Below are 25,687 nucleotides of genomic sequence, written 5' to 3'. Positions count from 1 at the left end.
TAGATTTGAATAAAATTTGAGACATACTGAAGCAGCCCAACACAGGTAAAATCTTTGGTGGGAAGAAAATTTCTGAGAGAGATTAAGAATGAACCATCATAAAGAAATCCAGAGTTGAAGCTGCAGAGATTTTTTTAAAACGATTTTTTCCTATAAGTAGTTTTTACTGATTATGCCATTCCCTCACTCAACCAACACCAGATGTTTTTCCAACTGATTTCTCGCCAAAATCTAAGAGGAAAACATTTTTGTATGCCTAAATAAACCTAAAACAAAGTAAGTTTGTCATTCCTCCACCCAACATCTTGTCCCTAGTAGAAATATAATTGCTTTTTAGAAGCAAACTGCTGTCAGTGCATTACCATATCATGACTAAATTTATCTTAGGAAAGAAATCCCTAGATAAAAACACCAAGGAAGGGATACATTTAGAAAACAGATACATTACTTAATAGATCAAACTTTCTGCTATGGACACTTTCTAATATCTGACTCAATATTACAAGCTTTCTTTTATCCTGACTTCTGTTTCTTTAACCGAAATCAATATCCACTACCAATTCATTGCTCTCAGTCTAAAATAAGTATACACTTTTATTCTGTTTTCTGTTGAGAATTTCTTCCACTTAATCAGTTTTAACTATCCACAGCAACATTCCAGAGCACCAACGACTCCATGAACTTTGATGAACTACTGGATATGACTGGGACTCATTTTGGGTACTGCTCAATCCTGGAAATCTTCCATGCCCTACTGAAAACTTCTTTTGAAGTTATGAAGTGAAAGGAAAGAATTTTAAAGTCAAGGTGGCAATATAATTATATGTCCTCCCCTTTTCTCCTCCACTTACCCCAGCTCCACCACACTATATACACACAAAAGAACTACTAGTAGATACAACAAGGCCATGATGGGATCTGACTCAGGATTAGCAAGCATTTAACTGAATCTCATATTCCAAAATGCCAGAGCGGGTGGTAAATCAGAGGAAAGTAGGGTTTGACTTCCTCATGTACAAATTCTAGTCGATGTGCCAGAAACTGAAAACTGGCAGAATCTGTGGAATTTTCCAAGACATATGTCAGATAGTAATTTTACAACTCACTCACAAACACACATTCTAAATCATCTTACTGCTATGGAAATATTTCCAAAGCAATGGTATTTTAATACAGCCATGCTACTTATTTGTAGAAAAAGCATTCCCCTGTTTTAGATAATGTAAGAAACAAAGTACACAGTACCCTAGATACCCTAACTGCATGCCAGAAATTATATTTTAGATTTAAAAGGAACCAAAAGAAACAATATGTTAAATCAGAACAAAGATTCTTTAAAAAGGAAGGGAAGATATAACTTTGTAAGAAAGTCATTAAGGAAAAGTGATACCAAATTAACAAAGGAAATCTATTAGACTTCCTAGGCCATGATATGAATAAGACAGTGGCTATTATGAACAAGAGAGCTAAACAAAGGATGCATGATATAGCTAAATATTTGGCTGTTATTAATTGATATATATATATCTAGAAAGAGGTCTCTATAATATACCATATAACTTAACTGAATTTTTATATAAAAATTCAACCAAGACAAAAGGACATTGGAAAAACAGTAGGGTCCGCCCTACCCCTATACCCCATCGAATCTTCTAGGGGGTTCTTTTGATATTTACCTCTGTTTTTCTAAATATGCTTGATTTATCAAATTTAGATATTACCTATTGACATACTGCCAAGGAATATAAGTATTTAGTTTCAACCTCTACCTCTAGCCTCCATACCCTATGTAATTTTATGACAATCTTTGTTTAAATAAAGAGTGAGTGTGAATGTAATACTGGACAGATACTACTGAGTGCTGAGCCAGCAGAACAATAGGACCATGTACTCTTTGTCCCTACAAATTAATGACAACCTCATTTTTCCTACTTTCTATATATTTTTAACTTTTCCTCAAATGCTCCAGCATCTGTCACATGTCTATCAATATTTTCCATATGCTCAAACACACCAGATATTGCTTTTTCCCGGAGCCATAACTTCCCAGAACCCTTTGGTCTTTCTTCTGCTTCCCTCTGTGGGGGGACTCTCTAGACTAGGTACAGAGCTGTCACCTTGGGCTCTCCCTTGGCTCTTCTCTTTGACTGAATTCTGAGTCTTGGACCCGATTTCTTTTCCCTTCCTATTTAAGAGTACATTCACTAGTAACTTACGGGGGAAAAAAGGCTCATGAGAACTGAAATCCTGGTCACTTGCATGTCTAAAAATATCTTTATCCTAGACTCACATTTGATTGATAATATGACTGAATAAAATTATAGGTTGGAAATCCTTTCCACTGAAGATATCTGAAGATACTGCTTAATGCATTCTGTCTTCCTATGTTACTACTGTGATATGTAATGCTATTCTGATTAGTCCTTTGAATGTAACCTCTAGCTACTCTTGCTGGAAGCTTTTAGTACAGCCTCTGTATCCCCAGTTTACTGAAATTTCATAATCAGTCCTCTTGGTCTGTGTCTTTTTTATTATTCTATCAGATCTTTCAACTTGCAAATCTATGATTCAGTTTGGAAAATGCTTTGGAAATCTGTTGGTATCATCTCCCACTATTTTCTCTGTCCTCTCTTGCTCAAATTCCTATTAGTCAAATATTGGACCTTCTGGTCTATCTTTAATTTTTTTAATTATTTGTCTCCTATTTTCCTCATTTAATATTTTCTTTCTAATTCCTAGGAAATTGCTTCAACTTTACTTCCAATCTTTACACTAATTTTTTTTGGGGGGGGTATCATTTTTTATTTCCAAGAGTTATTTCTTATTTATTGAAAGAGTTTCAAAAGACCATTCTGTTTTTTGAAGATGCAACATTTCATTTCTTAGAGATTAATATTTAATCTCTTAATTTAATATTTATTAATATTAATAATTTCCCCTCTGCCCTACCCGCGGTTTTTTCCTCTCTGCTCTCTACCTTGTTTCTTTTATGTGTTTGTCTGGCCTCTCATTTTGGAGGCTTTCCTCAACTATCAGGTTATCCTTGGCTGTCCACTCCTTTTCATGGCATTAAGAAGCTATTGTAAGTTCATTCTTTGGCTCCACATCCCTATCCTTTTCATACATCTGATATTCCTGGATCCAGAACCCTCAGCCTCCATTTTCTTGAAGAAAAAAATGCCCAGTTTCCTAGAGGGGGAAGAAGTAGTTTACATAGGATTCAACCACTTAATTTAAGATTTCTTCAGCCTTTCCGACGGTGACGACCTCCCCATGAGAGCATGCCTCTCTCAAAGGATCTCCTTCGTCCCTCTCCAGAAGAGGAGAAGAGGAAACACAAGAAGAAGAGCCTGGTGCAGTGCCCTAATTCCTATTTCATGGATGTGAAATGCTCAGGATGCTATAAAACCACCACTGTCTTTGGCCATGCACAAACAGTAGTTCTGTGTGTTGGCTGCTCTACTGTCCTCTGCCAGCCCACAGGAGGAAAAGCAAGGCTTACCGAAGGATGCTCCTTCAGACGGAAGCAGCACTAAAAGCCCCCAGAATCAAGATGAACGGGAAACCATCCCAATAAACACATTTTGGATTAAAAAAAAAAAGACTTTCTTCAACCAGTACCTACTTTTAATCTCAAGCCTCATTCTTATATTTTCACTTTTTACTACCAAGTGTTGAGTCTTTTTGGAGGTTTTGTAAACTTGCTTGCTAGTCTCTGCAGACAACCCAGAGTGTACCTCCCTCTACTTGGCTAAATTATTTAATACTATTCTACTAATTTTTTTATCTTCTAAATTTTTTTTGTCATTCTTGTGCCTGTGATCTTATACTCCTTTTTATTCTTTTATTATAATGTTAGTGCTATTTGAAAAGAAAGGAAATAAATGTATTAAAGTCAAACTCCCATGGTTAGCCAAAACACCCATGCAATAGTTTTAGATATCTTGAATACAGTCATAAGCATATTTACTAAACTTCTGGATACCATGAAACTCATTAGGATAAATAATAACGTTGGATAACAGAATCAGGGTTCAACATGATTTTAAAAGGACAGTATCAAGAGGAAACTAGGGACCTCCCTGGTGGCGCAGTGGTTAAGAATCCGCCTGCCAATGCAGGGGACATGGGTTCGAGCCCTGGTCCGGGAAGATCCCACATGCCACGGAGCAACTAAGCCTGTGTGCCACAACTACTGAGTCTGCACTCTAGAGCCTGCAAGCAACAACTACTGAAGCCCGTGCACCTAGAGCCCGTGCTCCGCAACAAGAGAAGCCACCACAATGAGAATCACGTGCACCACAATGAAGAGTAGCCCTCGCTCGCCGCAACTAGAGAAAGCCCGCGCACAGCAACGAAGACCCAACACAGCCAAAAATGAATAAATAAATTAATTAATTTTAAAAAATGAGGAAACTAAACAGGGTAAATTTTTTTTAAATCTCTCACTAAAATTAAGCAATTACCAGTTATATAAATATGAAACTAGAAACCTAGTTTCACAAAAAACAGAGTTTTAGTTTATCATGAGTTACTTATGTGACTTCCTGTAACAAATTTTAAAAGAAAAGAAAAACTGTATCTTAGGATACACTAATGGAAAGCAGACCAGACCAAGGGACAAAACTACTGTATATTCTGAGTGGTTGTCAATAACTCTAACGTCACATTTGAGAAAGGAAATCAACTAAATATCATTTAGAAAATGGATCCCAGGATACTGAGAGGTTCTAAAGCTAAGTTTTGTGGAAGATGGTAAAGATAAGAGGAATACTCAAAATGTTCAATGGAAGAACATTATAGCTGCTATTGAATAGCTGAAGAATTGTCCTTTACAATCAAGTAGCTCTATACTGTTCAAGATAACCAACCTAGGAGAAGCGGAGACAATGTGTTTAAGACAGATTTGGCTTAACTAACTGTGTAAAGCTGTGAGCTCTCCCCATTACTGGTCAGCCAGTCTCTCCAATATCAGCGATGTCATAGAGTAGATTGTTCCATTGAAGGAGCTTTAACTAGATGACATTAAGCCTGGTTCCACTAAAGGAAGACAGAAATAAAGAAACCAAGAGTCAAAGAAGGTCATTGTATAATGATAAAGGGGGTCAATTCATCAAGAAGATACAACAAGTGTAAATATTTATGCACCCAACACTGGAGCACCTAAATATATAAAGCACATATAACAGAACTAAAAGGAGAAACGAACAGCAATACAATAGTAGCAGGGGATTTTAACACCTCACTCTCAATAACAGATCTTCCAGAGAATTAATAAGCAAACAGAAGATTTTAACAACATCACGGACTAAATGATCTAATAAACATACACAGAACAGTCCATCCAGTGGCAGCAAAATACACATTCTTCTCAAGCATACACAGAACATTCTCCGAGACAGAACATATGTTAGGCCACAATACAAATTTCAACAAGATCAGTAAGACAGAAACCATATCAAGTATCTTTCCTGATCACAATGGTATTCAGACGTGTGTTTTCCAACACCCAAGCAATACCCGATTTCTTAGCAGACACTGAATGGGTGTCCTACAAATTTAACTCAATTCTGACACTATCTACCAGGAGATAGCATAAGATCTCACAGGTGAAAGGCCCAGTCCCACAAGACTACCCCCACTTCAGACACCAATTGCAAGTCCAGGGTGTTACTTTGTGCTTCTGACCAACTGGCTATAAATTAAAGGTTCCTGCAACCCACTTCTCAGGTTCAATTAATTTGCTAGAAGTGGTACACAGAACTCAGAGAAACATTAACGTATGTCTCTCAGTTTATTATTTTTTTTTTAATTTACTTAATTTAATTTTTATTTATTTTTGGCCACGTTGGGTCTTTGTTGCTGCGTGCGGGCTTTCTCTAGTTGCGGTGAGCGGGTCTACTCTTCGTCCTCAGGTTACAGGCTCAGGGGTTCAGCAGTTCTGGCTCGCGGGCTGTAGAGCACAGGTTCAGTAGTTGTGGCGCACAGGCTTAGTTGCTCCGCGGCATCTTCCTCGACCAGGGCTCAAACCCGTGTCCCCTGCATTGGCAGGCGGATTCTTAACCACTGCGCCACCAGGGAAGCCCTCTCAGCTTATTTAAAGGATTCAGATGAACAGCTAGATAAAGAGGTAACACAGGGTGAGGTCTGGAAGGGTCCTGAGTGCAGGAGCTTCTGTCGCCATAAGAACTGGGGTGCACCACCCCTCTGGCATGCAGATGCTACCAACATGGAAGATCTCTGAACCTCATCCTTTTGGGTTTTTTTAATGGAGGCTCCAATACATTGACATAATTGATTATACCACAGGCCATTGGTGACTGCTTCAACCTTCAGCTCCTCTCTCCTCCCCAGAGGCGGGGAAGGGGGAAATGGGGAGTGGAACTGAAAGTTCCAACCCTCTAATCATAGTTGGCTCCCCTGGCAACTGGTCTCCATCATTCAGTTACCTAGGGGCCTTCAAAAATTCACCTTATTAACAAACTCAGGTGTGGTTGAAGGGGGCTTGTTGTCAACAAAAAGACACCCATTTCACCTTTATGGCTTTGAACTGAGAACAAAAGATGTTCCTACTGCTTGCTTAGGAAATTACAAGGGTTTTTGGGAGTTGTGAGTCAGGAACCAAGAACAAAGACCAAAATATATGTGTTATAAATCACAATATCATGAAACTAGGCATGAAACTAGAAATCAGTAACAGAAGGAAAATTGGAAAATTCACAAATACGTGGAACTCAATCAACACACTACTGAACAACCAATAGATCAAAGAAGAAATCAAAAGGGAAATCAAAAAATATCTTGAGACAAACAAAAACGGAAACACAACAAACCAAAACTTATGGGATGCAGCAAAAACAGTTTTAAGAGGAATGTTTATAGCTATAAATGTCTACATTAAGAAAAAAGAAAGATCCCAAATAAACAGCCAACATTTCACCTCAAGGAACTAGAAAAAGAACAAACTAAGCCCAATGTCCGCAAAAAGCAATAATAAAGATTAGAGCAGAAATAACCGAAATGGAGAAAGGAAACCAATATAAAAGATTAATGAAACTAACACTTGGTTCTTTAAAAAGGTAAACAAAATTGACAAACCTATAGCTAGACTAACCAAGGGAAAAGAGAGGACTCAAGTAAAATTATAAATGAAAAAAGAAAGAAAAAAATTGTAAATGAAAGAGGAGACATTACAACTGATACCACAGAAATATAAAGGATCATAAGAGACTACTATGAACAATCATACCCCAATAAAATGGACAACCTACGAGAAATGGATAAATTCCTAGAAGCATGACCACTTACTGTTAAGGTAATTAAACAAGGAGGCAATCGGGGTTTAATTGTCTGAGGTGGTTCTAATGCCTTGGTAGCCCACGTTGCAAACCAAAACCTAAGCCAGCATAAATGCACTGGAATCTGAGAAAATGAAACTTAAGAACAATCCCAAGTAAGGCAACTCCTTAAGATACAGCCAATCAAATAACTATTTTGCTTCGGTGTCTTGTCTATAAAAACCTTGCCCGTAGCTCCTGTGCATGGAGCACTTCTAAAATCACTTCTGGACTGGTGCTATGCAATTGAAATTAATGTCTGCTCAAATAAACTCTTCAACATTTTAATGTGCAACAGGTTTTGTTTTTCTTTTTTAACACTTCCAAGACTGAATCATGAAGATGTAGATAATTTGAATAGATAAATAATGAGTATGGAGACTGAATCGGTAATCAAAACCTCCCAACAAAGAAAAGCACAAGACTAGATGGTTTCACTGAGAAATTCTAGGAAGCATATAAGAAAGAATTAATGTCAATCCTACTCAAACTCTTCCCCAAAAATTGAAGAGGAGAAATCACTCCCAAACTCATTTTATGAAGCCAGCATTACCCAAAGCCAGAGAAGGAAACTGTAAGAAAACTATAAGCCAATATCCCTTATGAATTTAGATGCAAAAATTCTCAGTAAAATAACAGCAAACCACATTCAACAGCACATTAAAAGAATCATACACCATGATCAAATGGGATTTATCCCTGTGACACAAGGATGGTTCAATGCACACAAATTAATCAATGTGATAAACCACATTAACAGAATGAAAGACCAAAATGATATGATCTGAATAGATAGAAAAAAAAAAACACTGGACAAAAGTCAACATCATTTCCTGATAAAAAACCATCTACAAGCTGGATATAGAAGGAATGTACCTCAACATAATAAAGGCCATATATGACAAGCCCACAGCTGACTTCACAATGGTGAAAGGCTGACAGCTTTTCCCCTAAGATCGGAAACAAGACAAAGGTAATCTAAACACTCCTAGTCAACACAGTACTGGAAGTCCCAACCACAGCAATTAGGTAGGAAAGACATAAAAGGCATACAAATCAGAAGGAAGAAGTAAAAGTATCTCTGTTCGCAGATGACATGATTTTATACAGAAAAATCTTAAAGACTACACCATAAAACCATTAGAACTAATAATTCATTAAAGCTGCAGGTTACAAAATCAGCATACAAAAATCAGTTGCACTTCTATATACTAAGAACAAACTAGATGAAAATATACAATCTCATTTAAAATAATATAAAAAAATAAAATACCTAATAACTCTCCCAGACTTCAGACAATACTACAAAGCAACAGTGATCAAAACAGTGTGGTACCGGTACAAAAACAGACATATGGATCAATGGAACAAAATAGAAAGCCCAGAAATAAATCCACATACCTATGGTCAATTAATCTTTGACAAAGGAGGCAAGAATATAAAATGGGAAAAAGACAGTCTCTTCATCAAGTGGTGCTGGGAAAGTTGGACAGCTGCGTGTAAATCAATGAAGTTACAACACCCTCACACCATGCACAAAAGTAAACTCAAAATGGCTTAAGGATAAGACATGAAACCATAAAACTCCTAGAAGAGAGCATAGGCAAAACATTCTCTGACATAAATAGTACCAATGTTTTTTTAGGTCAGTCTCCCAAGGCAATAGAAATAAAAACAAAAATAAACAAATGGGACCTAAGCAAACTTACAAGCTTTTGCACAGCAAGGGAAACCATTTTAAAAAAAAAAAAAGACAACCTATGGAATGGGAGAAAATATTTGCAAATGATGCAACCAACAAGGGCTTAATTTCTAAAATATAGAAACAGTTCATACAACTCAACAACAGAAAAGCAAACAATCCAATCAAAAAATGGGCAAAAGACCTTAACAGACATTTCTCCAAAGAAGACATACAGATGGCCAGTAGGCACATGGAAAGATGCTCAACATCACTAATTATTAGAGAAATGCAAATCAAATATACAATGAGGTACCACCTCACACCAGTCAGAATGGCCACCATTAAAAAGTCTACAAATAACAAATGCTGGAGAGGGTGTGGAGAAAAGGGAACCCTCCTACACTGTTGGTGGGAATATAAATTGGTGCAGCCACTATGGAAAACAGTATGGAGGTTCCTCAGGAAACTAAAAATAGAATTCCCATATGATCCAGCAATCCCACTTCCTGGTCATATACCCAGACAAAACTATAGCTCTAAAAGATACATGCACCCCTATGTTCATAGCAGCACTATTCACAATAGCTAAGACATGGAAACAACCTAAATGTCCATCAACAGATGAATGGATAAAGAAGATGTAGTACATATATACAATGAAATATTACTCAGCCATAAAAAAGAATGAAATAATGGCATCTACAGCAACATGGATGCAGCAAGAGATTATCATACTAAGTGAAGTAAGTCAGAAAGAGAAAGACAAATACCGTATGATATCACTTGTATGTGGAATCTAAAATATGGCATAAATGAACCTATCTACAAAACAGAAACAGACTCACAGACATAGAGATCAGACCTGTGGTTGCCAAGGGGGAGGGGGGAAGGGAGAGGGATGGACTGGGAATTTGGCATTGGTAGATACAAACTATTACATTTAGAATGGATAAACAACAAGGTCCTACTGTATAGCACAGGGAACTATACCCAATCCCCTGGGATAAGCCATAATGGAAAAGAATATTTTAAAAAGAATGTCTATATGTATAAAACTGAGTCACTTTGCTGTACAACAGAGATTGCCACAACACTGTAAATCAACTATACTGCAATTAAAAAAATTAAAAATGAAATAAAATACCTAGCAATAAATTTAAGCAAGGAGGTGAAAGATCTGTACATAAAAACTGTAAGGCATTGATGAGAAAAATTGAAGACACAAATAAATGGAAATATATCCATGTTTATGGACTGGAAACCAAATCACCCAAAGTGATCTACATATGCAATGCAATCTCTATCAAAATTCCAATGCATTTTTCACAGAAATAGAAAATCAATCCTAAAGTTTACATGGAACCACAAAAGATCCTGAATAGCCAAAGTAATCTTGAGAGGGAAGAACAAAGCTGGAGGCATCACGCTTCCTGACCTGAAACTACATTACAAAGCTTTAGTAATCAAAACATTATGTACTGGCAGAAAAACAGACACACAGACCAATGGAACAGAATCAAGAGCCCAGACATAAACCCATGAATATACGGTCAACTAATATTTGAAAAGGGAGCCAAGAAGACTCAATGGGGAAAAGATAGTCTCTTCAACAGTAGGTACTGGGAAAACTGTATATTCACATGCAGAAGAATAAAATTAGACCTCTATATTACATCACTCACAAAAATTAACTCAAAATGGATTAAAGACTTAAATAAATGTAAGGCCTAAAACTCCTAGAAGAAAATATAGTGAAAATGCTCCTTAACATTGGTCTTGGCAATGATTTTTTTGGATATAACACCAAAAGCACAAGAAGTAAAGCAAAAAACAAGTGGAACTACATCAAACTAAAAAGCTTCTGCACAGCAAAAGAAACAATCAACAAAATGAAAAGGCAACCTATAAAATGGGAGAAAACATTTGTAAACTATATATCTGATAAGGGATTATTATCCAAAATATATAAGAAACTCATATAATAATAACGAAATAAAATAAATAAATAAATAAAAATGGGCAAAGGATCTGAACAGAAATTTTTCCAAAGTATATGAAAAGGTGTTCAACATCATCAGGGAAACGCAAGTCAAAACCACAATGAGGGGGGCTTCCCTGGTGGCGCAGTGGTTAAGAATCCGCCTGCCAATGCGGGAGACACGGGTTTGAGCCCTGGTCCAGGAAGATCCCACATGCCGCAGAGCAACTAAGCCCGTGTGCCACAACTACTGAGCCTGCGCTCTAGAGCCTGTGGGCCACAACTACTGAGCCTCCATGCCACAGCTACTGAAGCCCGCGCACCTAGAGCCCGTGCTCTGCAACAACAGAAGCCACCGCAATGAGAAGCCCGCGCACCCCAACAGAGTAGCCCCTGCTCACTGCAACTAGAGAAAGCCCAGGCACAGCAACGAAGACCCAACACAGCCAGAAATAAATAAATAGTTATTTTTTAAAAATTATTAAAAAAAAAACAACAATGAGATATCACCTCACATTTGTTAGAATCACTATAATCAAAAAGACATGAGGGGGCTTCCCTGGTGGCGCAGTGGTTGAGAGTCCGCCTGCCGATGCAGGGGACACGGGTTCGTGCCCGGGTCCGGGAAGATCCCACATGCCGCGGAGCGGCTAGGCCCGTGAGCCATGGCCGCTGAGCCTGCACATCCGGAGCCTGTGCTCCGCAACGGGAGAGGACACAGCAGTGAGAGGCCCGCGTACCGCAAAAAAAAAAAAAAAGACATGAGGGCTTCCCTGGTGGCACAGTGGTTGAGAGTCCGCCTGCCGATGCAGGGGACGCAGGTTCGTGCCGTGGTCCGGGAAGATCCCACATGCCGTGGAGCGGCTGGGCCCGTGAGCCATGGCCGCTGAGCCTGCGCGTCCGGAGCCTGTGCTCCGCAACGGGAGAGGCCACAACAGTGAGAGGCCCGCGTACTGCAAAAATAAAAGACATGAGATAATAAGTATTGGTGAGGTGGAGAAACGCGAACCCTTGAGCAGTGTTAGTGTGAATGTAAATTGGTACAGCCACTATGGAAAACACTATGGAGGTTCCTCATAAAATTAAAGACAAAACTGCCATATAATTCAGCAGTCCCACTTGAGGTATATATCCAAGGAAATGAAATTACTATTTCAAAGAGATATCTGCACCTCCATGTTCACTGCAGCATTATTTACAACAGCCAAGATATGGAAACAATCTAAGTGTCTGTCAACAGATTAATGGATGAAGAAAACATTGGTATATATATACAATGGAATATTATTCAGCCACAAAAAAGAAGGAAATCCTGCCTTTTACAACAAAATGGATGAACCTAGAAGGCATGGTGCTAAGTCAAATAAATCAGAGAAAGACAAATACTGTATAATCTCATAAGCGGTGGTTGCCAGGATCTGAGAAGTGGGGGAAATGAGAGAAGGTGGTTAAAGGGTACAAATATCCAGTTACAAGCTGAAGAAATTCTGTAAATCTAATCTACAGCATGGTGACTATAGTGAACATTAATTACTATACTGTATACTTGAAAGTTGCTGAGAGTAGATCTTTTTTTTTTTTTTTTTTTGCGGTACACGGGCCTCTCACTGTTGTGGCCTCTCCCCTTGCGGAGCACAGGCTCCGGACGCGCAGGCTCAGCAGCCATGGCTCACGGGCCTAGCCGCTCTGCAGCATGTGGGATCTTCCCGGACCGGGGCACGAACCCACGTCCCCTGCATCGGCAGGCAGACTCTCAACCACTGTGCCACCAGGGAAGCCCACTGAGAGTAGATCTTAAATGTTCTCCCACAAAACAAACATCACTGGAACTTCCCTGGCAGTCCCGTGGTTAAGACTCTACTTCCACTGCAGGGGGCACAGGTTTGATCCCTGGTCAGGGAAAAAAGATCCCACATGCCATGCAGCATGGCCAAAATAAAATAAAATAAAAACACATTCAAAACAAACATCATTAACTATGTGAGATGACAGATGTGTTAACTAACTTTACTGTGGTAGTCGCAAAATACACGTATGTCAAATCATCATGCTGTGTACCTTAAACTCACACAATGTTATATGTCAATTATATCTCAGTAAAGCTGGATACAAAAAAAGAAAGAAACCAAAGAGGGAACCAACATAAATAAAGAAATGTAATTTACATAGGCATACAGAATATACTAAAATAGGTTTACATTTAGTTATTTTTCTTAAACATTAAAAAAGAATCAAAATTAGGACTTCCCTGGTGGTCCAGTGGTAAAGAATCTGCCTTACAATGCAGGGGACGCAGGTTCGATCCCTGGTCAGGGAACTACGATCCCACATGCTGCAGGGCAACTAACCACTGAGCTCACGCGCCTCAACTAGAGTGTCCATGTGCCGCAAACTACAGAGCCCACGCGCTCTGGAAGCAGAGCGCCACAACTACAGAGCCCATGCGCCCTGGAGCCTGTGCGCCACAACTAGAGAAGAGAAAACCCACACACCACAACTAGAGAGAAGCCCGCGCGCCGCAACGTGGTATCTCACATGCCTCAACGAAGATCCCACCTGCCACAAGTAAGACCCGATGCAGCCAAAAATAAATAAATAATGAATAAATCTTTTTAAAAAATCAAAATTAAAATCAACACAGACTGAGAAAAAGCAAGCCAGTGTCCTTACCGGATGTACAAACAAATTAGGACTTAGCCTAGAACACAGGCTTGATAACTCTGTTCTTTGGCAGTATGCTTGACCCTATCTCCCCAAACCAGTGGTGACCCAAGACAAAACAAAAACTATTAGGACAATGATATTTTTCATAAATCTACATGCATTCCATTTTTAAATGCTGGGATTATACCCTTTAGAGTTGGTTTAAATTAATCTGTATTTTGTTTTAAAATATCAATGGTATATGACACATTTAAGAAAATGTTGGCAATCTTTTATTAGTTAGCCCCCCTCCCTTTTTTTCTCTCCATTTTACTAATCCAAGGCTTTTGAAGATTTCCTAGAATGTATGTTTTATGGGACAGTTCTATAAAGAGTTTGGTCATGAATAACTTTACAAGGTTGTCTGCCAACAGCCATAAAAAATAAACAAAAACATGTTTACAGATTTTTTTTTAAAAAATCAACACTGATAGGCACAAGCCTATTGATACATAAGCAGAATTTTAAATTCAGCTACCTTTTCTCTGGAGCCTTCTCTTACTAGAAGGAAGAATCTAATTCCTTACCTGCCTGATGGAATTCTGGAACTACGTGAGGGAAGGAGACTAGCAGGTTCCACTGTTCACTGTGGCATCTTAGCCTCATTCGCCTCTGGGCTTAGTGTCCTAGGTCCTGAACTTCTCATGTTCAATTCCTCCAAAGAATAATGTCCTGACTTCTGTAAGTCTGATGGCAGTCATTCAACTGATCAGGGTGCATGGGGTGAGTATGGGGGTGGGGGTGGTGGCAGAGAGGGGTCCATCCCCCACTATAGATTTTTCAGACAATGCTCCCTGTTCTCAGCCTCCATCTGTGGTACATGGTACTTCCATGTACTGAGCTTTTCAGGGGTCTTGCAGAGAAATCATGATCTGTCTCTTGCCAGTATTCTCCTCTATAGAGTTTGACCTTCCTCTCCTCTGTTAGGTCACTTACTACTTCTTTTTGCTTTCCTTCTTCCTATACAAGTAGGATTACAGATGTCTTATCCTTTCAAAATGGAGTTTATTCCTGTCTTTAGGTGATTTTCAAAAAAGCCTGGAAATAATTTTACTTTGCTGTCTTAAAACCTGAAAGGGATAGTTTTTGTAATCTTTTAAGTCAAATAACCTTGAAATAGAGCCAACTACTGTTCAAGAGCTAAATGTTTATGTTTGATAATAATCCCCAAAGGATAACACTATTGAAACCAAGAACTCAAATGCTCGGTTAAATTAGACTACTACCTCTTTTTCAAACAAAGCCTATACTTTCTCATCTCTATGGCTTTATGTCTTCTACCTAGAAATCAATCCATTTTTTAAATGCTCTGCTCCAATTTCATATCCTCCATGAAAGCTTCACTGATTCTCTCTCCTAGGAGGGAATGCCTTTTTCCCACTTCAGGTTTTCATAAGGAAGGACTTGCACTAAACACACTCCTGACTTCTCTGTACTTCTTTACTTACAGAGTGACTTATCTGAACCTGTCTGACTAGTTAATCTTAGAAGAGTGAAGAGCAAACTTGGCCCATCTCTGTGCTTCTACCTTTCCAAGGTGTGGAGCAAGCATTCGCCGCTTATTTAGGGCCAGACGCTCCCTTGCATAGGGAGGCTTGAGTCAATATAGCACTGCTTGGAGGCAGGTTGGTCTACCTAAAGGACTTCAGTTAAAAGGCACAATTTGGCTCACGTACTGAAAGTTGTATCCTCCAACCTGGTCTCTGTTAGTAATAAAAGTGGTATTTTGACCCCTACCTGCCACTCTTGTTTTCTTTATTTGTTCAGAACTTCAGAAAGGATAAGGGATGCTTTACCTGAAACCTCTTCAGAAATCCCAATCTCTAGGTGGAAATGTTTTCCTACTTTCCTATAATCCAGAACTTTGCTTATAGTTCTATTATAGATCTTAAATTTTTTCTTACTGTGTTGACAATCTTCTAACCTACTAGGCTGTAAGCTTTTAGAAAGTGGATTAACCACAGTGCCTTACACATGACAAATCATAATATAAATATTTGTTGCACTGACTGACTGAAGGGCTAAATGTTTCTTTAAAGTAAAAGTAAAGAGAATTTTATGGTTTCTAGCTATTTCAGGTTCTACTCATTCTAAAGTCACAGCAAGTGCATATCAAAGACTGCCAGATTATAATTAATCTTATAACTAAGATGTTGTTTTCCCTTGTCAAATTTCCTCTGCAATACATTGGGTCATTATCACCAGTTCTGTTTTTTTGTCTGCATGCTCTAGGAATTTTAAAAGCTAATTAGGGGCTTCCCTGGTGGCACAGTGGTTAAGAATCCACCTGCCAATGAAAGAGACACGGGTTCGAGCCCTGGTCCGGGAAGATCGCACATGCCATGGAGCAACTAAGCCCGTGTGCCACAACTACTGAGCCCGTGCTCTAGAGCCTGCGAGCCATGACTACTGAGCCCACGTGCCACAACTACTGAAGCCCACACGCCTAGAGCCCGTGCTCCACAAGAGAAGCCACCACAATGAGAAGCCTGCGCACCGCAACAAAGAGTAGCCCCCGCTCGCCGCAACTAGAGAAAGCCTGCACAGCAACGAAGACCCAATGCAGCCAAAAATAACTAAATAAATTTATTAAAAAAATAAAAGCTAATTATACATCCTATAAACCTAAAATTGAAAATAATTCAGTTTACACTGAGGAGATGAATTCAAATGAAATGGATAGACTCTAAGCTGCTATCTCAAGATACCTTTCTATAATATAGGACAAAGACAATAACCACTCAAATTCACTGTATTAATTAATCATCATCAGTAACTGTAGTGGTTAAAAATAAGTAGTACGTAAAAATGATTAGGAGACGACATGGCCAAACTAGTGGTTGTGGTCACTCTTCTGCAGAATAAAAATTAGAAATTGAGAAAGTACATTTTTAGTATAATTGGAGTATTTCAAAATTAGGGAGCCAGAATTGGGTTTCTTCTAAAACCTCAGATCAAAAGCGTACTCAGAGGTGACATCAGCAAAAATGGTGGAATAAGGAATTTTGAAATCCCACCTCCCCATAAAAGTAACCAAAAAACTGACAAAATCAAATATTTTTGAACTTCAGAAACTAACCGAAGGCTTGCAACAGTCCACGGAGTGTATATTCAAGAACAAAGGCTGAATCTCAGTAAGAACAGAGAGCTTTGAGGCATTTTAAGTTACCCCAATCCCCACATTTGCAGTAGCACTATCTTGAAAATAACAGCCCGCACTGCTGGTAACTGAGGAACCAGAACATATCTCATTTTCAAAGTATTGTAATGATTTGTCTTGACCTGTCTGGTTGCTCCCTGGAAGATCAGCTCAAAAGGCTTGTCTTTATTTTGCCCAACTCAAAAGGGGCCTAGTGCTAAAGAAATTACTCCACTTTGTTCAAAACATTTACAGGCAAATGTTTTAGTCACTGCTGCCTAAGGAACAGATAACAATTGGGGCAAACAACAGACTAACCAAAGAGGTTGAGGGGAAAGGGCTAGAGAATGAGATGTCCATAACGGTACTGAAAAGTTCCTATATCCTGGGAATCTAGAAGGCCACATGCATGCCCAAGGTTGTGCACACACTCAGGAAAAACCTGAGAAGACCCTAAGCTGTCACTTCTGGTTGATCTTGAGGCGTTGCAGAAACAGGAAGTGAAGGCTAAGGCATAATTGTAAACTGCCTGGCTGAGTGCTGAAGGCATGCCCTAACATGTACAAGAAGCCCCTCAGCAAAGACTGAGAGAATTTCTGGTTCCAGATGTTTAAGGAAATCTCTGTACAATCATTAGCTGACTACTAAGCTAATAGAACAGAGATTTCAGTGGCCACACACGACAAAGAATAGAGTTTACAGAACTAGTTCAGAAAAAGACACTAAACAAACAAACAATACTACTACAATAAGCAGCATCAACAAACCCAGGAGGGGAGGGAATGTGATTTCTAGAGTTGCTATATTTTAATATTCAAAATGTTCAGCTTTCAGCAAAAAATTACAAAGCATGCAATGAAGTCATTTGCAAATTATATGATACGGGTCTAGTATTCAAAATAAAGAACTTTCACAACTGAACAATAAAAATACAAATAACCCAATTTAAAAATGTACAAAGAATATAAATAAACACTTCTCCAAAGAAGATATACAAATGGCCAACAAGCACATGAAATGCTCAACATCATTAGTCATTAGGGAAATACAAAGCTAAACCACAATGAGATACCACCTCATACCCACTAGGATATTATAATTTGAGAAAAAGAAAAAAGAAGGGAAAAGAATAACTGTAAGAATATGGAGAAATCTGAACCATTGTACATTGCTGGTGGGAATGCAAAATGGGCAGCTGCTGTGGAAAATAGTTTGGCACTTCCTCAAAACGTTAAACATAGAATTACAACATGACCCAGCAATTCCACTCCTAAGTACATACCCAAAAGAACTGAAAAAAGGTTTCAAACACATACTCATTCATAAGAATATTCATAGCAGCTCTATACGCAACAGCCGCAAGGTGGAAACAATCAAAATACCTGTTAATAAATGAATGGATAAACAAAATGTGGTATAGCCATACAACGCATTATTCAGCCATAAAAAGGTAAACATGCTAAAACATGGATGAACCTTGAAAACATTATGCAAAGTCCAGAAGCCAGTCACAAAAAACCACATACTATATGATTCCATTCATATGAAAGTCAGAAAAGAGAAATCTACAGAGACTGAAAGCAGATGAGTGGTTGCTTAGAACAAGGGAGTGATACGGGATAAGGAGTGATGGATAAAGGGTACAAGTTTCTTTCTGAAGTGCAGAAAATGTTCCAGAATTGACTCTGGTGATAGTCTGCACATATCTGTGAATATACTAAAAGCCACTGGATTGTATACTATAAAAAAGAGAACTTTCTTGTAATGTGAATTATATCTCAATAAAAAATATAATTTAAAAATGTGTACTCAACAAGCTCTTTGAAGAAGAAAGATAAAAATAAATTCACAGGAAACTTCTCCTCAGTAACAACAGAACTTGGAAGATGATGGAGAAATATCTTTAGAGTACTCAGGGGAAATAACTGCAACTGAGAACTTTGTACCCAGCCCACCCTAGATGACCCTAGCAATGAGGAGGAAAAAAAGATGTTTCCACACATAAGTAATTAGGTAAGTTCACCACTTAGGTCCACGGTAAAAGAACCTTTTTAAAAGGATCTACTTTCAGAAGAAGAAAAGTGAACCAGGTACTTCTCCTGCTTTTGGGAGTAATGGACCAGATTATTTTCATGAACCTTTTAAGAACCACTAAAAACTCTGGTGAAATATTAAAAATAATGACAACAATAATAGTAGATTTTTTTAAAGCACGGATGAGCAAAAAATAGTATAAAGAACTACCAGTCCAAAATCTAGAATGTGAGAACCCAAAGTAAGCCCAATACTCAAAAATAAAATGACTTTACAGCAATATTATTAGATAAAATTAATTCAAGGAAAAAATCATTAAGAGTTGAAGGAGAGGGCTTCTCTGGTGGTGCAGTGGTTGAGGGTCCGCCTGCAGATGCAGGGGACGCGGGTTCGTGCCCTGGTCCAGGAAGATCCCACATGCCGCGGAGCGGCTGGGTCCGTGAGCCATGGCCGCTGAGCCTGCGCGTCCGGAGACTGTGCTCCGCAACGGGAGAGGCTACAACAGTGAGAGGCCCGCGTACCGCAAAAAAAAAAAAATAAATAAAATAAGGGTAGTTATAAGGTAGAGAGTTAAAATTATCTATAGGGACTTCCCTGGTGGCACAGTGATTAAGAATCCGCCTGCCAATGCAGGGGACAGGGGTTCGATCCCTGGTCCTGGAAGATCACATATGCTGTGGAGCAACTAAGCCCGTGCACCACAACTACTGAGTTTGAACTCTAGAGCCCGCGAGCCACAACTACTGAAGCCCGCATGCCTAGAGCCTGTGCTCCACAACAAGAGGAGCCACTGCAATGAAAAACCCACACACGGCAACGAACAGTAGCCTCTGCTCACCACAGCTAGAGAAAGCCAGTGCGCAGCAACAGAGACCCAACGCAGCCAAAATTAATTAATTAATTAGGGGACAAAAGAGAGACAAAATAGACGAAAAGTTAATAAAAACCTAGAGGATTTGAATACCACATATTACAAGTTTGATCTAAGAGATATGTGTAATGAATTGAGTCAAATAATAACAATAAACTTACTGAATGTATATTGTATACCTTGCGGCCTTGTAAACACTTTATATATCATGTAACTCTTACAACGACCCTGGATAGAAAGATTCTATTTTGTCTCCATTTCCTAAATTAAAAAATTGAGGTGCAGAGATTAAATGTATTCCAAAGTCACACAGCTTTAAATAGCAATCTCAGCCAAAATATGAACTGATAAAAATTTAGCTTTGCCATAATTCGACAGTACTGCATGTCAGTAATTAGGGATCGGTAAGACTCTAATAAAATAATAAATCCTTAATGTTTTATTGGACAAACAGTATGATCCCTTTCAAAAGTGTCATCAGCCCTTTTGAAGTTTTCCAAGTTTAAACTGACTTTTTAAAATGTTGTAAGTCAGAAATATGAGGTCCTCTTTGTATTTAGGGTTCATCATTAGGCTTTTCCCTCTTCTACCTAAGAGTCTTCTTAAGGGTTCTGAGGCTTGCCTCCTCTGTTGATCCATCACAATTTCATATTTAGATATAAATAGAAAAACCATAATTTTAAGAAATGTTAAGAAAACGGGGTATTCTGGTCTCCAGTCTCTGACTGGTAAGTACTTCTCTTCTTCCTTCCTACAATGCACCCTTTAAAAAGGCAGTCTAATTTTAAAATTTTGTGTCTGTGATTTTTTTTTTCCCCACATCAAACCCAAGCATTCAATAAACAAAATCTTACTTTGTTCCAACACAGAACACTTACAAAAACTGATGATGTACTTGGCCACAAAGAAACTTTCAAAAACCAGTTATCACGGGACTTCCCTGGTGGCACAGTGGTTAAGAATCCACCTGCCTGCCTGCAGTGGTTAAGAATCCACCTGCCAACACAGGGGACACGGGTTCGAGCCCTGTTCCGGGAAGATCCCACATGCTGCAGAGCAACTAAGCCCATGTGCTACAACTACTGAGCCTGCGCTCTAGAGCCTGCGAGCCACAACTACTGAGCCCGCGAGCCACAACTACTGAGCCTGCGTGCCACACCTACTGAAGCCCAAGCGCCCAGAGCCCATGCATCACAACAAAGAGTAGCCCCTGCTCGCTGCAACTAGAGAAAGCCCACACACAGCAAGGAAGACCCAACGCAGCCAAATAAATAAATAAATAAAATTAAAAAAAAAAACACCTGTTATCATAAACCACTAATATACTTATATGTAATACAATAAAATTAGAAAAGAACAACAAAATAGCCCCTTGAGATCAATATACCTGAAATTTTAAAATAGATAGGAAATAGCAGAGCTAAGATTTGAACCCAGTCAGTATGGTTCCATTGTTTTGCTCAAACCCTAAAGTCCTCCTAATTATTAGGCTCCAAGTCTGTGTTACCCAAAGTGTGGTACTCATTTAGGCATCACCTTTATATATCTTAGAAATGCAAGTTCATGGGCCCAGGTGATTTGCCAGTTTTCCAGATGACTGTCAAGCAAATTGAAGTTTGAAAACCACCTCTCTGAACCAAGGCTCTTAATCCTGGTAAAAGCTCTGCTTTTGACTCCTTATAATGTGAGATAAGGAACACCTTATTCTTTAAGCCACTAAAAGGGTTTTCTACTATTTGCAGCTCGGAGCATGCTAACTGGATACAAAAATGAATACACAAAAATCAATACACCAACTTTATAGGTTCCTAATGACAGTAAATCCTATCATTTCTACCTTTAAAATATATCCAGGATCCAATTACTTCTTACACCTCCATCACAATCAACTTCATACAAGATACCACTATTACTTTTCTGAATTACTCCAAGAACCCTTAACACCAGTTATATATATACTACTTCTCTACAAAGCAAGAGTGATCCTTTCAAAGCCGGAATGTTCCTCTTCTGTTCAAAAATCCCTATGGCTTCCCTTGTCAGAATAAAATCCAGAGCGCAAAACGGCCAATAAGTCCATTTATGACCTGCCCTGCTCTCCCATGCTCCCCACTCCCCACCCCACCCCGACCCCCGACTTAAAACATTAAGACTAAAACAAGAAGATACTCAACTTCAGTAGTAATGAGGGAAATACAAAATACAATAAAACACAATTTTCCTTCTACCACTGAAAAACTTTAAAGTTGGGAAACATCACATGTTGGTAAAGATGTGGAGAAACAAGTTCACTCACACACTATGGGCCAAAACATAAATTAGGAAGGCAATTTGACAATATCTGATAAACTTAATAATCATATATTCCCTATGACCCAGAAAACCCTCTTCTTGGTATTTAACATAAAGGAACACTTGCACATATATAAGAACATTCATTGCATTTGTGTTTGTGATGCAAAGGAGAAAACCTAAAGGTTAATTAATAGCTAGCTATACAAACTAGAATATTCATATAATAGAATATTATGTAACTGTGAAAAGAAATATATCTAACAGACCTCTAAGACATATCGTAGTTAAAATTTCCGAATGCCAGATACAGTATGAGGCAACTTACATAAACACACACACAGAAAACTAAGGCTATGTAAAAGCACAGAAAAAGACTTGCAAGGACACTCATCAAATTTAAAATTGGTCCTTATCTCTCTTTTTTTTTGGTTTCCCCTTTTTTAAATTAATTAATTTTTTACTGAAGTATAGTTGATTTACAATGTTGTGTTAGCTACTGCTGTACAGCAATGTGTATATGTTATACATATACATACATTCTTTTTTTTAATTCTTTTCCATTTTGGTTTATCATAGGATATTGAATATAGTTCTCTGTGCTACACAGTAGGATCTTGTTGTTTATCTGGCCCTTATCTCTTTAGGTGGAGAGGATCAGGATTATCAGCAGTATAAAAAGGAATTATCATACTCAAAATGTTTTAATTTTTAAATAAAAATGTATCCACATATTTCTTATATAAATTAAAACTTACTATAATTTTTTAAAAGAAGAAAAAAGCGAGTTTCTAAACTGTATGTCCAGCATAATTTTGCTTGATCATAAAATGTGAACATATCCATACATATTAAATAGATAAATAATTTTTAAAAGGATACATATTAAACAGTTAACAATTGTTCTTCTAGAGAACAGAGAGATGGAGGAATTGCTTTTCACTTGAAACTCACTTTAAGGTGCATAGTAAATTATAATTTAACTTCTCTTCCAAGAACAAATACTAAAGCAACAACTTAATTTAACCCCCATTACCAGTCCCAAATTAAATCATAGGCCTATAACTGTCTTATTTTTGCAAAATACAAGTGGGCATAAGAAAGACATGTCCCTGAAACACATTAAACTGAGAGATCTGAGGCTACTTTAGGACGGCCAAAGCAGATGATGCTAAAACTGACTTTGTCTAAAATAATGGTACACTTCACGGAGACTGCATGCCATTTAATAAGCCATAGTCCAACCCAGCCACAGTAAATAAAAGCTACAAGAAAGTTTACTAGGCTAATTCTTGGTTAAGTTTTACTTAGATTTCAATTTGATCATTTCCTTTTTAGTACCACTGGCGTTAAGCAAAACAACTACTTACAAATACTATTTGGCTGGCTATGCACCTTCAACTTGAATGCGTATCCAGGCCTAATTCCACAAGAGAAAAACATTATTTCCAATTAAGATAATGTGGAGTGGCATGGACATATATACACTACCAAATGTAAAATAGATAGCTAGTGGGGAAGCAACCGCATAGCACAGGGAGACCAGCTCGGTGCTTTGTGACCACCTAGAGGGGTGGGATAGGGAGGGTGGGAGGGAGATGCCAAGAGGGAGGAGATATGGGGATATATGTACATGTATAGCTGATTCACTCTGCTATAAAGCAGAAACTAACACACCACTGCAAAGCATTTATATCCCAATAAAGATGTTAAAAAAATAAAAAGGATAATGTGGAGCATATATATTCTCCCCTGGTTCCCAGCCTAATGTTGAATTGAATCCTGTAGTTTTTCATTTTGTTAATTCATCTCTGACACAGTATCGTTACTGGAAATACCGACAAGACCCCAGTCACTTGACAACAGCCAGAACATGTAAAGTATAGAAAAATAAAACTGGATCCTAGGTAGGTATATAGTATAGACAAGACTAAAAAGGTAATGTAGTGAATTATCACACATTTCATATAAATATATATTTGATAGCTGTTAGAAGGGTCAGATAGATCTTGGCCATAACTCCAGAACAGCTTGAATTTTATGGATAGGATCATTTTTAATGCAAATTTCAGATTATTTAAATAATTTAAACACTCTAGAAGATGATAATATTGCTTCTTGGTATTCTTTCTGATATTAAACTTTTTTTATTCTACTAAACCTACTTGATCTTTATCTAGACATGTCTGTTTATTCATAAAATACTATATCCTAAATGTTTACTATTTTTCACTCAACAGTGGTATACTGCTACCTTTCATCTTTAATAATATATTATGATAAATTGAGTAAAATGCTGCCCAGACTTTATACATCAAGCCTAAGAGCAAAACTTGCAAAGAAGCTGAACATGAAGCCTTATAAACTTATATTCAAGATTCTACAAATACTTATTATAAAACTTTTAGTATCTCACTCCTAGTTCTCATGAGGAAGAATTATAGTAAAGAAGGTAATCAAATCAGTTTTATTCAACATATGAATGATACACTAACAGCTTTTGCTACAAATGTAATTTATTACATAGGTATCTGAAAGGAATTTACAACTTAGCGTGATTTATCCAGAATATTTGTTCATGGCTGTTTAAGAGTTACTTAAGTTGGCTAGTAAGCCAAAGTACAGGTTCAATGCCCATGTTTTGCAGTCCCCACAAAATTAACTTTGCTCAATTCTTTCGCCACAAACTCAAGTGTTAATCAACCCTAACCAAACATCTTATAAATACTTGCTATAGATCAAAAGAATAACAATGGGTAAACTGTTCACAACAACCCATTCTCGGGGCTTCCCTGGTGGTGCAGTGGTTAAGAATCCGCCTGCCAATGCAGGGGACATGGGTTCGAGCCCTGGTCTGGGATGATCCCACATGCCACGAAGCAACTAAGCCAATGAGCCACAACCACTGAGCCTGCGCTCCAGGGCTCGCGAGCCACAACTACTGAGCCCATGTGCCACAACTACTGAAGCCTGTGCGCCTAGAGCCCGTGCTCCACAACAAGAAAAGCCACTGCAATGAGAAGCCCGCGCACTGCAATGAAGAGTAGCCCCTGCTCGTTGCAACCAGAGAAAGCCCGTGCACAGCAACAAAGATCCAACAAAGCCAAAAATAAAAATAAAAAATAATAATAATTATTATTATTTTTTTGCAGTATGCGGGCCTCTTACTGCTGTGGCCTCCCCCGTTGCGGAGCACAGGCTCCGGACGCGCAGGCTCAGCGGCCATGGCTCACGGGCCCAGCCACTCCACACCATGTGGGATCTTCCAGGACTGGGGCACGAACCCGTGTCCCCTGCATCGGCAGGCGGACTCTCAACCACTGCACCACCAGGAAAGCCCCCAAAAAATTTTTTAATAAAATTAAAAAAACAACCCATTCTCAGCTGATTCACTTCACTGTACAGCAGAAACTAACACAACATTGTAAAGCAATTATACTCCAATGAATGAAAGAAAGAAAGAAAGAAAGAAAGAAAGAAAGAAAGAAAGAAAGAAAGAAAGAAAGAAAAAAAGAAAGAAAGAAAGAAAAAGCAAGCAAGCAAGCAAAAAAAAAAATTCTCAGTCAGCATGCCCTAGAGGCAAGTATAAGAAACTTCAAGTCAACTGGATTAAAGTTCCGGCTTTTATACTCAGCTATTTAATGTTGGT

At 38.4% G+C, this 25,687-nt stretch overlaps 2 protein-coding genes across 2 annotated transcripts in view; one reads left to right on the top strand and one right to left on the bottom strand.

Moving 5' to 3' along the window:
• The window catches only part of FBXL20 (F-box and leucine rich repeat protein 20), a 107,157-nt gene that overhangs the window by 68,814 nt on the left and 12,656 nt on the right, over positions 1–25,687 (bottom strand). The gene's annotated exons all lie outside the window — the stretch shown is intronic.
• On the top strand, positions 3,282–3,536 carry LOC309837988 (small ribosomal subunit protein eS27-like; the record flags this gene model as incomplete). The annotated part of the gene is made up of 1 exon (XM_082678893.1): positions 3,282–3,536. One exon carries the CDS (start codon positions 3,282–3,284, stop codon positions 3,534–3,536), a length of 255 nt encoding a protein of 84 aa, XP_082535019.1.

Source organism: Grampus griseus (genome assembly GCF_964374135.1).
Source record: "Grampus griseus genome assembly, chromosome: 20".
In the NCBI taxonomy this organism is placed as follows: domain Eukaryota; kingdom Metazoa; phylum Chordata; class Mammalia; order Artiodactyla; family Delphinidae; genus Grampus; species Grampus griseus.
This window is presented reverse-complemented; position numbering and strand designations above follow the sequence as displayed.